At 41.9% G+C, this 15,571-nt stretch overlaps 1 protein-coding gene across 1 annotated transcript; it reads right to left on the bottom strand.

Moving 5' to 3' along the window:
• Nucleotides 1–537: 537 nt before the first annotated feature.
• On the bottom strand, nt 538–15,327 carry LOC108772124 (tensin-1). The gene is made up of 7 exons (XM_018537579.1): nt 15,157–15,327; nt 6,190–6,336; nt 4,815–5,000; nt 4,074–4,510; nt 3,783–4,001; nt 3,350–3,521; nt 538–1,464 (listed from the first exon to the last, which is right to left on the bottom strand). Exons 1-7 carry the CDS (start codon nt 15,325–15,327, stop codon nt 1,255–1,257), a joined length of 1,542 nt encoding a protein of 513 aa, XP_018393081.1. The 3' UTR covers nt 538–1,254.
• Nucleotides 15,328–15,571: the final 244 nt, after the last annotated feature.

The following is a 15,571-nucleotide window of genomic DNA, read 5'->3' as shown; positions in this document are numbered from 1 at the left end:
TTGACTTGCTCCCAAGCTCGAACACTTTGAGTGTTCAACTCACTTAGCTAAACCCACATTTCGAGGTACAGAATACGTGACACTTCCTCGTAGACTTTTTACATTTTATTAAAGATACACTTTTGATTAATTATAAAGTCCAATGATAAAACGGAGGAAGCGATTGCATTTGCCTATTACACAATAGCCATTCCGGAGCAAACATAGATGAATATATTTACGTTGTGTGTGACGAACACGAGCCTCAACTACAGCTTACAAAAAAGTATAGAGAAACTGTTCAGTCGAATAAAAATTACTAAATCACTTTCGGACGCCGTGAATAAACTGCAATCGAGAGAGAAACTACATAGATGAAAAAACATTTTAATGTAACGCTATCTTGAAAAGAAATTTTCAATTTTTCTCTCGGAGAACAATATCCTTCACGTATCACCTTCAAAAATTTTTTTCAATATATTTTGACGTCCTTCCAACGTGCTTTTAAAAAATTGAAACTGTAAATCAAAATTTACTCGAAATCTTTTAAATTCGTATACTTTCATCATGAATTAATTTATTCCACTTATCTTCTTAATTCTCCAATTACGCACCTATTGGGCGCGTTTCATAACAAGGATATATTATACGAATCGTTTGGCATTGTTGCAACTATCGAGAGCAATCCAAACGATAACAAAATTCGATTTCGACAGTCGCGTTTAACTTAGAGAAACACTATACTCGCAAAAATATAATAATCTTCGTAACGAGCACACTCGAACATATATTACGTTTTGTGAAAATAATTTATTCCGATTGAAGTTCGACAGACGTCAATTGCTACAGTGTAAAGCTTAAAACTAATATCTGGCTAGGCGCACGTGCTGTAATGTAAAAAAAAAAAAATCGAATCGCTATTCCAGTCACGCGTCCGTATACACTAGTATAGTTATTAAATTATCTACGCTACGTTTCTTACCGCTATCAATGACTTATGAGTATGTATCACTGGTGGCTGTGCGAGTCTTTTCGGAACATAGATTCGTTAACTAGGCGTGGTTTAATGTGCGTTGCCGATTACCTTAGGCAAAATCTCTTCGCGGATAATTCTTCGGCTCTTTACATACAGTACAATGGCACGAAATCGATCCAGATACAAATATACCGAACGGGTGCCTCAGGTATCTTCCTGATGGTTTTATATGAATCGACAAACCATAGAAAAGTGTATAGGAGAGAAAGAAGAGAGGAGAGTCATTCTAGTCGATCGTTTTAGACATTCAGATCGGCCATCATTTTGCGAAAATCCGCTAGGGTATTGTAATCCGGGTCCGAATCGATGTCCGCGAAATCCTTGCTGGAGTCAGTCTTGACGAAGCTCGGATTATATCGGCTTAGCGACAATGGGCACGGCAATAATTCCGGCATAACCGAATGGTGAGTGATTAGCGCAGTGAGCGTCGTGAACTCTTTCGTGAAACCCTGAAACATACAACATTATTGATTTTACAGCGTTCCTAGTGCTATGTGTATCGGCATTAATTCTAACGCTCGTTCTAACGCTTGTCAAAGTTTACCCACCGCTATCTCGCTCGCGTAATAATTCTACCTTCTCTCGCAACTGTAAACGTTGTATCGAAACGTTACGGGTTTTATCCAGTCCGTTGTAAAATAAAAATAGAATTTACTTTATGCATTATACGTATATATATTTTTGTTGAAACAGTTAAGTATCTTTTTCTTTTAAATATACAATTTTATTCATTGACAAAATCAAAAATATTAAACGAAAAAGAGAGTAAAAATATAATTTAGTATTTTCAAGCCAAAGCTGGAGATAATTTAGTCACAATCGAATTTCGACAGAGTTGAAAAGTTTAGTTGAATAAAGAGAAAAATCCGTTTGATAAATAGCGCAGAAATAACACAACCAGCTTATCGTTTCGGCTATTATTATATGCACATTGTATTATTCAATATTATATGCACATTATCATGTTACCGGGCATTGTTGTAACACACGTTGCAGGACAATGAAATGCGATATTAGTCGGTCGGAGATCTTTCTTTGCATTTTCAGTCGTATTGCGAAACACGCCACATAACGAGATGATATTAATATACGTATCATATACGGGCGCGCTGACACGAACCTCGGCATATCAGGGCTATCGTACATACCCTGGCATTCATTCGAATCTGGCGTTGTGCTTATTACAGCGCGATGCAATTTTCCGCGTCGTCGTAGGGCGAGGGAGTGAGAAAGAGGAGTTTTGATTTCCCCACGGCATCCACGGCATATCCAACAAAACTCATTTATACTGGTTTCGGAGATTATCAAAGTCCGCGTACTCATTTAATCTATCCTACGAGAGGGGGAAGTTCGACCATTTAAATACCGAATGGCTAAATGCGCGGTAGCTTTGCACCAGGCCTGGTAGTCCTGAGTATAATGTTCAGACTACTAAAAGCCTCGGCCTTTCACGCATTAGCATCCCGTGCAGCTTATTTCAATATTAACTTGCGCTTATACAGGAGGATTCTCTCTACCGTAGGTATTATTTCGTGCGTTAAAAAGAGTTTTAGCCCTTTCACCGACGTCTAGCTTCGTACAAATGTAAAGATCCAGTAAGCAAAATGTTAGTCTGCCAACAGTTTTGAGTAGAACATCACGATTGCCAATCAATTGTATTAAATTTGTGTTCCGTTAGTTAGTATAGATCAAAAGAAGAATTTTCAGAAGTGTCTAAACATTTAATTATAGATACAAATTTAAAACAATCGAAATAACTATATGTTAGACTCTCAAGAATAATGAAGAATGCTGTAAAAAGACATTTTGACATTTTAACAACCAATTTACTACATAATCACTTTTATAAGCCTACAAAATTATTTTCAGATCGATATATCCAGCTAAATTTTTTAATAATTTAGTAAATTCTTTCCATATAACACACCGACTTATTTTCCAATAATAGATAGTAGAAAATGAACAGAATTGTTCACATTTAAATGTCCCTTTTAAAGTTAAATATGTATATATTGTTATATTTCTGCACAATTAATCCGCTATTACGTTTTGCTAGCAGATGCCATTATATTTTCGCTGATGTATAATTTATATAGCGGCTGTTTAAGAATATCGCGTTTCTGACAATAAATACAAACAGCATCGCATCGATCAAAACAATCAGCGTTATTCTCGCTGAGAGAAACGTTAAGTAAATTGCAATCCGCGTGCAGAGTTTCGCTTTTATAGTCCTTTGATGGGAACGCGAATGCTATCTGGCCAACGGCAGATTCGCTTTGACTTTCGCGAGCCGTTTACAACTACTCGATACTCGACAAAGAGTAGGAGACTTACTTTGATTTTGTAACCTTTGTTTGTACGCATTATGAGATAATGGGCTATTCCGCTCGGCTGGAATTCACGGGGCACACGGAGGGAGAGGGCGTAACATCCGGGCTTGCTGGTACTCTCGCGCACCATGAACGCTCCTTCTGGCTCTTGACTCAATACCTCCAGCGTTATCTCTCTGGAATCACGATTCGTATCATTAATGATGGATGGACGGGATATGTCTTTTCATGGGAGAAACTGGGAAAACAATCGGGTTTGCGTATTTCAGTTACAAAGGCAACTGCCGCCGGACTGTGGACTCTGGATCACTCGACGAATATTTAAAATTAGCCAGAGGCAACGTGCTATTTCGGCTCACCGAGAAGGTATACCGCGAGCGTGTGTGTGGGTGTTTATATTTTACTCCGACATATAGCTGGATGTCGCGGAGACCAACCTGGGTATACCAGCTTGAAACCAGGGCGCCTTGCGTAGCTCGGCCTCCTCACTTCGATTATTCAGGCTGTCTGTTCTCTCGGGTAAAGGCGGCGGGGTTGGCGTGGAGCCATGAGTGCTTCCGTCAGCGGGTACCGAACTGCTCGACGTGCTAATTTGCGATCTTCTTTTCGATTTGAATTCTGCCTCCGTGCCCGAGTCCGGGTAATTGTGCCCTATCCTGAAAACGAAAGAGCTGTCGTGTTCACGATTCGTATACACCTCGCGTGGGTGGGGAAACGGTCCGGCTTACCTGTTGTTCTCGATGTTGAAATTCTTCACGTTAGTGATGGACGCGTTGATGGTGTTATCGAGGCTCTCGGACGGTGGGATCTTGTTGTATGACGGCCTCGTACCCTCCGAGTCGATGATCGCCTCGTTTATGTAGCCCCCGGAATGGGGCCTGTTCGATGGGCTGGTCGGCGTACTGCTACCGCTGACGAGCGGGCAGCTGTCATCCTCACCGTTCAACCCAAGAACGTCGCGTCCACCTGTCAAACCCATCGCCAGCCGCTTTATCAGCGGCGGCTTGTCCGTTAGCCTCTTGTATGAGTTCAACTCCGTTGGCGAGTTGCTCTCATCGCTGCTCGGCGTGCTCTGTTGGGATAAGCTCTTCGGCTCGTCCACGTTCGTTATAGGACCGAGAACGTTCGTAAACGACGGCCGTAGACCCGGGATCGTGTTTGGTGCCTGGAATTCGTCGGATTCGTCGTTTAAACGGCGCGATCGCAACAAGCGTTCACTCTTGTCGAGGTAAACGTGTTCTAGCTGCAAACGCGTCACGCGAGAAATGGATGGAGCCGCGATATTAAAAGAGAGACGTGTCGCCTAGCCGGGATGACGCGGCCTTCTACGAAGTTAATTTACTCCAAGTTGCTACCAGGCTGCGGCTAATTCGCTTTCGCGTAATAGCGCCCGAGTGTAATATGATAGCTATGATAGCGGCCAGAACTTTGTTCACGGCGCGGGATTTGTTACACTTGTATGAAATCACCTTTACGCTGGCGAGTCGCAGCGTGGGCGAGCCGGCGCTGCCGAGCTGCACGTTCATATCCGCTGCAGACGGACCCCTTCCAATCTTGGAGGTGGGCGACGTCCGACTTTTCAGCCACGAGTTCGACGACGGACTCCTGCAAGCGCCCGCAGCAGCGATCGTGTCGTCTCCGGGCAGCGATTTGTTCTGCAAACGAAACGGCGGTCATTCCCAAAATTACATCCCGCGTAGCGACACGGTGTACTTAAAGAGGACCTCCGATTATTTCCTCAAGATCGGAGGTTCCTCGCTATTGCATGAGACGCGCAATCATTGCCTTAAATGCGGATTCGATCCCTCTTGGACGAATCGTTGATTAGGCAGAACCGTCGGAACGATCCACAGTCTCTTCGAGATTCTCCCGGGTTGAATATTTAATCGGCGGAATCACACAATTCCCTAGGCGATTTTGCGACGGGGACCATCGAGCGGACCGTGGCGAACTGACCGTTTACTTGGAAACGCGAGGCGACGCAAGGCGACGCGACGTGAGACGGTAAGCGAGAGACTCGGGTCGAATTTATAATTAACGCGGCTCGTAAACGGGACACCTACTGGAATCGGTGGCCCTCGTGAGACGGAGAGGACACGGTTGCCGTTGTTGTTCCTTTCGTCTCGCGCGTCTTGGATATTTAAGAGGCTCTTCCGCGAGCTTCTTCTGCAGCAGCAGCTTCCTTACTGCTGTACTCGTATATATGCATCCCGGTACGTGTATTTGTTCTGCTTCCTGGCGTATATGTAGTAGACGCTAGCATCTGCTCCAATAGCCTTCAGAATATTGTGCTTGCGCGGCAAAAAAAAAATAAAAGAATTCGATCGTACGACTTGGACAAACAATCTTAGTGATTTCGATTCATTTTGGAAGAAAAGTTTCAGATGAGAAGTGTGTGTTATATAATGATCGCGGCGATTGAGTCGTTTGTTTTGAAGTTCCAGTATAATTAAAGTATCTATTGAATTTCACTTTCTACGTCTCTATTTGTTTTGTTTGGCAAAATAAATTGCTGCGATAGAGCTCAACAAGCGTAATCTTTAAGAAGATCTCGGAACTGACTGTCCGCTAATTGCTAAAACTACTTAATTGCAATCTACGGCGCTTTTGTGAGAAAACTAGCAGATGGCACGATACCGAACCAGCCTGTAAAGTTTAACTCAACTAACTCGCTAGCTGACAGCGGCAAAAATAAATGACTTCGTTAGCACTTTAAACTGCACGGTGCTCCTTTTATTTGCCAGCAAGATAACAATAATTCTTTTGTGTTTCGCGTAATTTGCATTTTTTTCGGTAATTTATTCAAACGATCGGACCTATTATTTTGATATGTTTAAAACGTACCCACGACGTTCGATGTTCCTGCTTGTCCTTGCGATAAGACGGTGTCGAGCGCGATGAGATTACATCCTGAAGGATCGGTTGGCGCTGAAGCTGCGCCACGTACGCCATGCGGAAAGCATTGCCAACGATGGTGTTCAGCTCCTCCGCCTACAAGCAGACAGGAAAGCTCGAGTTCCGACACAAACTTTATTAAACACAACATTTTGATGTTTCATTCGTATAATATTACTGTCGCAATCCGATTGTGGCCGTAGTTTGTTACTTTCAGTTTAATTGTACGTAGAATATTTCCATGCCTGTGCTCTACGAGATGAATTAGTTCACGTAATTGATTCTTTGGGAAAAAATTAATACACGAATTATACACTGCAGCTATACAAGATATTACGATTCAAATTTAAAACTTTACTGAGCAGAATTGGATATTTCACGTAACATGAAATATACTGTTCAATAAAGACTAACTTTTATTTTGAGCAGAAAAATAAAGGTAATCATAGTTTTTTGGCGCTAAATTATAATTCTATTTATATATAAACAAATTACCATAAACAGGATTGTATGCAGCGTCTGAATATAGTGTGAAATTTTCTTTATCAAATATGTATAATAATAATAATCTGTAAGACAATTAAAACGTTTAAATTATATTCTTTTAGGCAGTTATACATATAAACGACTCTTCTGCATTGCAAAGTTTTTTTATACTATTCAAATTAGTGCTAGTCATACTGTTAAAGGCCGTACATAAAGAAAAGAAAGAAAACCGTGTTGCTTGCGTTGTCGAGCAACATGGTAAGTAAACTTTAATTAAACTTTACAAGCCTAGAAAAATTTACGTTGCATAAAATAATACATCGTCGAGCTAATTAGATTTTTCCAGATCCGCCAGTGGCGGAGGAGAAACGCGCGGCCGACCGCACGTTGAAGAGGCAGAAGCTGCCGCAAAAGCGGAGTCTGAATGTGTAATAAGCACTCGCGGAGAGCCGCAAGCTTTCGGGGCTCGAGCCGCTCGACTCTCGTGCATACGTTTCGCGTCTGTACGCGATCCAGATGCAGATGGATTGTAGGAAAGTAGGAGGTAGGTGCGCGTGCGTTACAAGCGCGGTCACGCAAATGTATACATACAGCGAGAAATGGGGGGGAAAAATAGCGGCGAGGGCTATCTTTCTTCTTTCGTCGTCGGAAAGCTTCACCGCTGAAAGCCACGACGGTGTATTAATGCACACGCCGGGTCGACCGAAGGTCTAAGAGTCTCTCTAAAGAGAAGCATATATTGTACGCACTCGGAGACGAACGAAAGCGACGATTAACGTCTCGTCCGTCTGACTTTTCCTTTCACGATGCAAACCGCATGGCGCGTGAGCGAGACCGTCTGGGGTGATATTCTATCGTTTCGCGGAGGTATCTATGTACATCTCGAATTCTAGCCTCGCATACTTCGCCTATGTATAGTACTTGATCGTCTATGTATCCCCGTGACATTGTTACGACATTGTTGGAAGCGATGCGGAAATCCCGGCCCCGCGCGGCTTCAGTGTGCCCCGTAAAGCAAGGAAATACAGCTCGCGCCAGTGGAATCCGCGAGCGACGAAAATGCAAAAAACGAGAGATAGGATTGCAAAGCCGAACGTATCGCGTTGTATTTTCCAATGATGCTACACATTGATTTGTATACCGGTGCTGCTTTCACCACCTCGTCTCGCGTTGCTACGGAAGCCTATACCGTAGAGATGCAACGCTTAGAGTTGGCCATTTAGCACCTTTAGAAAGGCGAAGCAAAAGAAGTAATGCAAGAAAGTGATGCGTTTTAATGAATACGCGCTCGTGCAGGACAACAGCGCGGTAACGGCTCGCTCGAATAATTTCATGGTTTGTGGTTTGAGGTCAGGTCGCGAATGATTCCACTAGTTACGAGATATTTCAATTACATTTGCGCGCGGGGTAAGGCGATGACTTGAGCTATAATTGCGAACCGGACGCACGGCCGCCCCACAACTCGCTAAGTCATACCCGAGCGCTCTTTCCATCCTTCTATAAAGCCCGATTGCACCAACGTTACTTTGACTTTAAGTGTTGACTAAAAAAATTTTAGTTGTTGGATTTGAAATTTAATATATGGTAGGGGGTCCATACATTAAATTTACTCTATTTAACTTCTTTCAGCTGCTCTTGCTTTTATTAAGCGCGTATGCGTGTGCACTAAGCGTCAAAATGCAAAACGGCAGATATTATCAATGAAGTAGCGCACCGCGTTCTACAATGTGGAAAAATCTGAGAACTAATTTATCGCAGGAAAGAGCACGTTCCTGCCATCAACGCTATATAATAATGTTACACGGAAATCGTGAAGAAAAACGTCCAAGCGATGGAAGCTCGCTCTCGCTCATCACGAAGAGCAAAGGATCGTGTCATAGAGGAGAATTTATCGCGTCGTGGGCGGAACGCTGGACGCGAGTTGGATCCCTCAACTTCGACTCTCCACCTCGTCCCCGTGGCCGAGAATCGAAAATACGGCCCTGAGATTCCCGCCCCGAGGTGGAATTTAAGCGCGATGAAATCATCACCAGCGACTCTCCTTCCTCTCCGCTCTATCCTATCCTGGACGTTGACTCGGGCAGGCACTGACCCTCTTCACCGCGCGTTGTGATTCAGGTCCATTTGATCGATCGTGGTGATCGTACCGCGGGTAAATCGTGACATTTTGCACTTCCTTGAATCGTAGACTGCAGAAGCTTTCCGTCAGCGAAACTGCTCAAGATGAAGTATATCGATCCAAAAAGCGACATCAACGCCATGGATCAAACGTAAAATGTTATAGGGAAATTTGAAAAAAGAAAGAAAGGAAAAAAAGGACATGACATCGAAAGAGCTATTTTAGCTCGCTTGAGCACAGCCTACTGATTTGCTGTTTGCGCCGGTAGTGAGTTTGGCAAAACGACGAGAGACACCAGAATCGAATGAGAAGGGGACCGAAAGGGCGATGGATCGCGCCGTGGCTTTGCGCCGGTGCAGCGTGACGGGCTACATTCCAGGCATTCCGCGCGGTCACGGCCATATCTCCAGCTCCTCTAGATTTCCCGTCCCGCATACACCCGGTCTACCAACACCATTCCGCGGTACACAAGCCGGTACTCGCAATAATGGCGCTCGGGTGGGGACCGGCCCTCTCGTCGCACCTCTGAATTTCCCTCGCTTCGGTTTCTGGTTTACCTCGACGTCGCGATGCTCTACCCCCGGGTGTAAATAGCCGGAGAGGAAAAATTGTAGAGTACGAAGTAAACGGACGTTCCTCGTCGCACGTTATTATTGTGCCGCATGAACCGGTGCCGACACTATACCATCTTGGTACCGTCGCTTCGCTACCAACGCCATAGTCATCAGGCTACGTGCAGAAGAAAAAGCAGCTTTGCAACTATTGTAAGATCCTTTAATATACCATAATTGGTTATTCCTCTTAATTCTCTTCCCTGGATCTAAATATATACATATAACGAACCAATCGTTATAAAGATTCTTACAGCAGTTACAAAAGCTGTTTTTTCTGCTGAACGCAGCCATTGATGGTTCAACCATACTTTCACATTCACATCGCTATGCTAATTCTCTTTCTTTCTTTAATAGTAACGTAATAATAAAATTGATCATAATTGATTATAATAATTACGCTTCTCTCATCCATTTGATTGCGTTCTTCCGACTTGCCCGCGCGGTTTACTATCGAGCTTGCGATTGTACTCGCTGAAGATGACAACAACAAATTTGTGACAACCCCGCTGTGTTATGTCGTCCCCACAAACGTTAGCTAAAGTTAACAGAAGTTTAACTAGTTCTCTGTCATTTTCAATCTCCGTTTATTTGAGAGAGAAAGGAGATCACGTGTTCAAGGACTGTCAAACTCGTGCGATCGACGAATCAAGTTAAAACAAGCATGAACAAGTTCCGCCTTCGGTGTTATGGGCTTCTGCTCATGACAGGCACGATAGTTTCGAATGTCAAATATTCAAGTTGCACCGTTACATGCCGTTATATCGATACAATCGACTTGTGCGTTAGATTTGCTGACAAATAATTGTTACGACGTTCAAAGCGATTAATTCAGCGATTGAGCCCAAATTTACAGCGGAAATTGAATTAGAATATGTTTCAGAGAAAAATATCTGTTTCATTTTTGTGAAGAAAATGAATTCACATTCGCATGATAATGAAGATGCGAACGTAGCACTTATCTTCTCTTGATTGTGTTCATGAATATCAAGAATCAATCGTTTCTGCGAAAAGAAATTATTCAAATAACAGACTAAAGAAGGAGATGGATACATTAATAAATAAATATTAATCGATGTGTACGACACAGAATAAATGAATACTTTGACATTTAGTGCGAGGTCTTATGCCAAAAACTATTATATGATGATTTTTGTAGATTTATACATTTGCTTTTATATTTAATTCACGTGCTGATTAATATTCAAACGTATGCCAAAGCTTATAGAAATTTAACGATGTTATATTATTAAATTAATAATTAATAATTAATTTAATATTAATAACGCTAATAAGTATACACTTACAAGAAATTTATCGCGGAAAGCATTACCCCAGTTAGAGTTCGAATCTCTCTGAACCTTCCTGACAAATAGATAATTAGCAACAATAATTTTGGCTCTGCGCTTTTTGGACCAGCCGCTAATCCATATGGGAAGCTGCACAACCTTGTTGGTGCATAATGCCGAAATATCGTTTGACCGTATGGCGAGTACTTTGTTCGATGTAACGTGAAATCGGTCGAAGATTGGATCGAATATAGTTAGAGAGATGCATCGGTCAGGAAGCGCAGATGAAGCACAACCGTTGCATAATCTGACCCTTTGATCAGCAATTAACGTCACTGGAGTCTGCTGTTGGTTGCTCCATCTGTTTCGTATATATGTATAAAAGACACGATACCAACATATTACTAATATTGTAGCCACGTTGGTCGTTTTTTCCAAAATTAATATAATCCCAACTAATTTAAAAGTCGAAATAATATGACATTTTAAAAATAATTTAAAAATTAAACTTTTTAATATTTGAAATTTAATATTTCAAATATTTTTAATATTTTAATTAACGTGGAACCACCTCTTTGGATTTAAATTATGCCAATAAAGTTGTCAAAACCATTTTAAAAGTTTTTTTATTATAATGATAAGTTCAAAGTAAAAATAATACCACTTTTACAGTATTTAAAGTTTGTCATTTCCCTTACTAATGCAGGATTAACAGGAATTTACGCTTGTAATAATGTAAAGGAAGCGTTTATTGCTATCTCGTGTATCTTGCTCTTATTAACAGATTATTAGCGTGGAACCCACGTATCAAGTCGTCTAAATGAGCGATGCAGCTTGATTGGCTTTACTGTCGCGATTCATCGGTCTGGCTCATTGTATGAGGGCCCTTGACAATAAGCGGCGAGTTTAAAGACGTAGTGATGCGTGAATCGTGCATCACAGTAGGACAATACGCCCACTTTGTGGCCCGTACAGTTTGCTACTGTACCCTTGAGCCTCGTCATTAAACCTATTTCGGTACCTCCAGAAATGCACCCTCGAGGACGCATGCGACGCGCGAGGAGGATCACGCTTCGCTTCAAATTTCTTGTCGCTCGAGTTTCCTCCTTATCGAACGCGCGGTTCCGGCAGTGATTCTCAGATACGGGCACAAACATTCAATGTAGAATGATATGTATACCTAGAATCGTTATCAACGACCAATATTGAGTCATCGTGAGTTGCCGAACCATCCTAACAATATAATAAATAAAATAAAAAGAAGTACCGAAATGAATGAACAGTTTTATCGGTATTTTCGATTTATTCTCTCTAACTGCGATACACCTGTAAGAATAAAAAAATTATTTTATATTTAATATTTTGCGACTTTCATGTTTTTTTGTAGCTGAAAATTATGTTCGTCGGAACTATTGATTAAACGGCAGATACACAATATTACTGTTACGATTGGATTTGGCTCGAATCGATTAAGTCATTACATATTGTATTACGCATAACGCAGTACCTATTAGATTACAGAATAATCCTAATGTTCTCTGTTGCGTAAGTCAATCAATTCCTATTATCTATCGAGAATGCTGCGCCTGTGTACGTATATTGAAGAATGGAACTTTAATATGTATATTGATCCACTTAATGCACGCGTAGACTTCTTGTCAAAGAATAATCGATTTTTTTTATGTTATATATATATTTATATACATTAACATTGAATACTTAACATTCAATAAAACTATAAAAATTCTATTTAAATATTAATTAAAATATCAACATATATATTGTCCTTAAATTTTAATTATAATTAACATTAAAGTGTATGAATAGTGCAAATTAGACTGTTCTTAATAACAAATAATGTATAAGCTAATAAGACGCTAATAATGATATAAAATATTGGCAAGCAATTAAAAATATAAAAATTTAATTACATAATTAGTTATATAATTATACTATATGAGAGTAAGTGTGCAGCTCTCAGTCTGTGCGATGAATAACCGTGGCTCTGTATTCTCGGCAGTGAAATAAAAAGCAAAACCCGGAAGCGGGTCTTGTAAAATCAAACAGAATGAAGCACAGAGATAGTAACGTGGATGAAAGGGAGCAGCATTGTCGACGATAAAAATAGTTGACGTGTGCGTCCAATGCGAGAGCGATGCGTTCGATTCGAGACACAGCGCATGAACATTGCACGAACCTCGCGATGTCATTCTCGACAGTAAGCACGCAGGAAGCGAGTCTAGTCATTGTAAAATGGCACTTTACGGCGTTCCCGCCTGGAATCACCATGGAAATCTCAAATTGTAAATTGCACGAGTGGCCGGCAGTATGTCGAGCACTTATAAAGAGCCATTATAGATTTTCCGCGACCGTTTGCCATTTCTGCGATAATAGGTTATAACAAAATTGCGCGTTCACGGCATAAGGAACCTAGATGATATTCGTCACCAGAGCACCTTGCGTTTCTCAAAGTCATTGCGTCAGTTGTCCAATCTCTCGATTGGCATATTTTATGAGAAAAGCAAACGTTTCGTCGGAAACGTTTACAATCGTGCGTGGTAAGAAAACGCAAAATCACATCTGCTCCGAGGCGCTACGATGACAAAAACGGAAGAGGATGAAGCAGCCGATGTGAATGGTACATACAAAAAATCGGTGACGAGACCATTACAAAGTTCTTCACTAACATGTTATTGAGAAGCTACCAGGTATAACTTATGCCTCCACCTATAACTCGAGAGTTGATATTGTATTCGAGAGTCTTTACGAGAGATGCCTCGACGGTAATGGACCACCTTTTGTGCGAGATGCTCTATTGATGTTGAGAGAAATTCCGTAACGTTTGCGCAACACGATAGATGACTCGCTTCCTCTCCATCTCTTTTTTCTCTTTCCGCTGAAAATATCTTTTCGATCGCGTCGGAGATGGGAATCCGGGACGAATCCTTGCGCGCGGATTCACCTGGCGGCTTCACGAATAGTGAACTTTCCTGGGAGATCATTGAAAACTCGTCAAATTCGGACGGAGCTTTGTAAATCAGCGCTACGAAGGACTTTCGGCTTTTGTCCGCGGGACACGGTAGGTCGACTCGAATTATGATTTTCCATTGTAAAGTCAAGAGGAACTAACGGAGGGATAGCAGTTGTCACACGCAGGTCCTCGAAGCTTCTCGCTCGAATTGGTTTGGCGACAATGCGAGATAATCCAGCTGCCGATGTGCAGTGTGCACTAACACCTACAGAGCACGCAGCATTAACGATACAATGGAAGCTATATCACGTTGTTAACGCTCACGTTTCTATTATTTTCTAAACTCACTGACGGAGTCCTCCGTAAACGCCCGTCTAAACGCTCGCGGTGCAGATGAATGCTGGCTAGAATAACGACGGGTTCGTATATCGTCGCTAAAATATCAATGCTGTGTAGACACTCTATCGGTAAGGAGCCAACGAGTGAAGCAGCGAGGCATCTCGCGCTACAAGCAGCTATATGAAGCCGAGGAATGCGTTCGTCCGATCCCACGGCTTATCCCCCTTCACTCTTCCCTTCCCTCGTTAGCTCTTTTTCTTTCTGGTACGCGATAGTAGTATTACCGGGCTTAGGCTCTCTCTTTCTCTCTCTCTCTCTCTCCTCTCTCTGCCTCTCCCTCCCTCCTCCCCATCTCTCTCTCTCTCTCTCTCACACACACACACACACACACATTCTCTCAGACTACAGTATATAATGTACCGACTCGATGGCTTTCTTTTAGCAAATTCTGGAATGTGAATATCAAACCTGGACCATATTTTCTTTTATATCTTAAATAAAGAAACGAATAAATACGTTCTACTAATGACAACTCCGATCGATGAACGTAGGTGTTAGAAAGTTGAATGACTGGAAGTTAGAGAGCAATTTCAATATAAAAAATTTAACTAATTCTCTTACTTCGACTACATCTCTCTCTCTCTTTCTCCAATCTACTTTTGCATTGGACGTTATTTCCGCGTTGAAAAGATACTGAACAATTTGAAGAGCTATGCGACACCCTACTAGACGTTAATGACCATGTTTTATAATCTGGTAAAACAACAGAAGATCGTATCACTTCTTTTCCTTTTTTTTTTAACCACTACATCGACCATGTCTCCGAGGTCACGTTGCGGTACCGCGACCTAATCGCGATCCGTTAATATCGCAAAAGGTAAAGTCTGCGCCATGAAGGCAGGGCGATATCCAGATCGTCTTATTATGCATATCGGGTTAGTCAGAACTGGTATTTGCAATCGTTTAGAAGCGGAAATTATCCTGCTAGTTGCATGAAAACGAATTATTCAAACTCCTATTACTCAAGAGAAAACGAATAAATAAAGCTGACACGAACGTTGAGTTTTAAATTAGCATGATCTGGTTTCAAATAGAACTCACTTTGAGCTTTTGAGTGTGACCACATCGGCAACAGCAATACGACATGTAGTCAGGTAATGCGGGCATAAACTTCAACTGTTCCTGCTGCGAGTACTCGTCTACAAGCTTGCGATAATGCACCCTGAAAATGGGCCTCGTTGTGCTTTGCGAGCCTTTGCTAAGGCGTCCCATAATCGCAAAGAATGCGGTCAGGATATTGCGTCTGCGTGCAAGCCTCCTCATGCCACAGCGACCGTTGTATTTTGCACGGTGTCCTTTTCAAATTGAGCCTAACCAAATGGCTACCCTGAATTTTTACGAAGGAGGATATTTTTTTTCCAAACACTGATCGCACACAAAAAGACGATCGGCTTTTATCCAGATTTAATAACAATTCGACAATGTTGTCACATCCATTTCTAACATCAACATTCCA

Source organism: Cyphomyrmex costatus, unplaced genomic scaffold (assembly GCF_001594065.2).
Source record: "Cyphomyrmex costatus isolate MS0001 unplaced genomic scaffold, Ccosl1.0 scaffold18, whole genome shotgun sequence".
NCBI lineage: Eukaryota > Metazoa > Arthropoda > Insecta > Hymenoptera > Formicidae > Cyphomyrmex > Cyphomyrmex costatus.
The sequence above is the reverse complement of the archived record's forward strand: the minus strand, read 5'-3'. Positions and strand labels throughout refer to the sequence as shown.

Bases quoted from the DNA above. Each gene is read 5' to 3' on its own strand.
- LOC108772124 (XM_018537579.1), bottom strand. From the start codon at position 15,327: ATGGGACGCCTTAGCAAAGGCTCGCAAAGCACAACGAGGCCCATTTTC. The intron at 4,511-4,814 runs GTGATTTCATAC...GACGAATTCCAG, and splicing joins TGCGACTCGCCAGCGTAAAG to GCACCAAACACGATCCCGGG. The intron at 3,522-3,782 runs GTTGGTCTCCGC...TCGTGATTCCAG, and splicing joins TTTCAAGCTGGTATACCCAG to AGAGATAACGCTGGAGGTAT.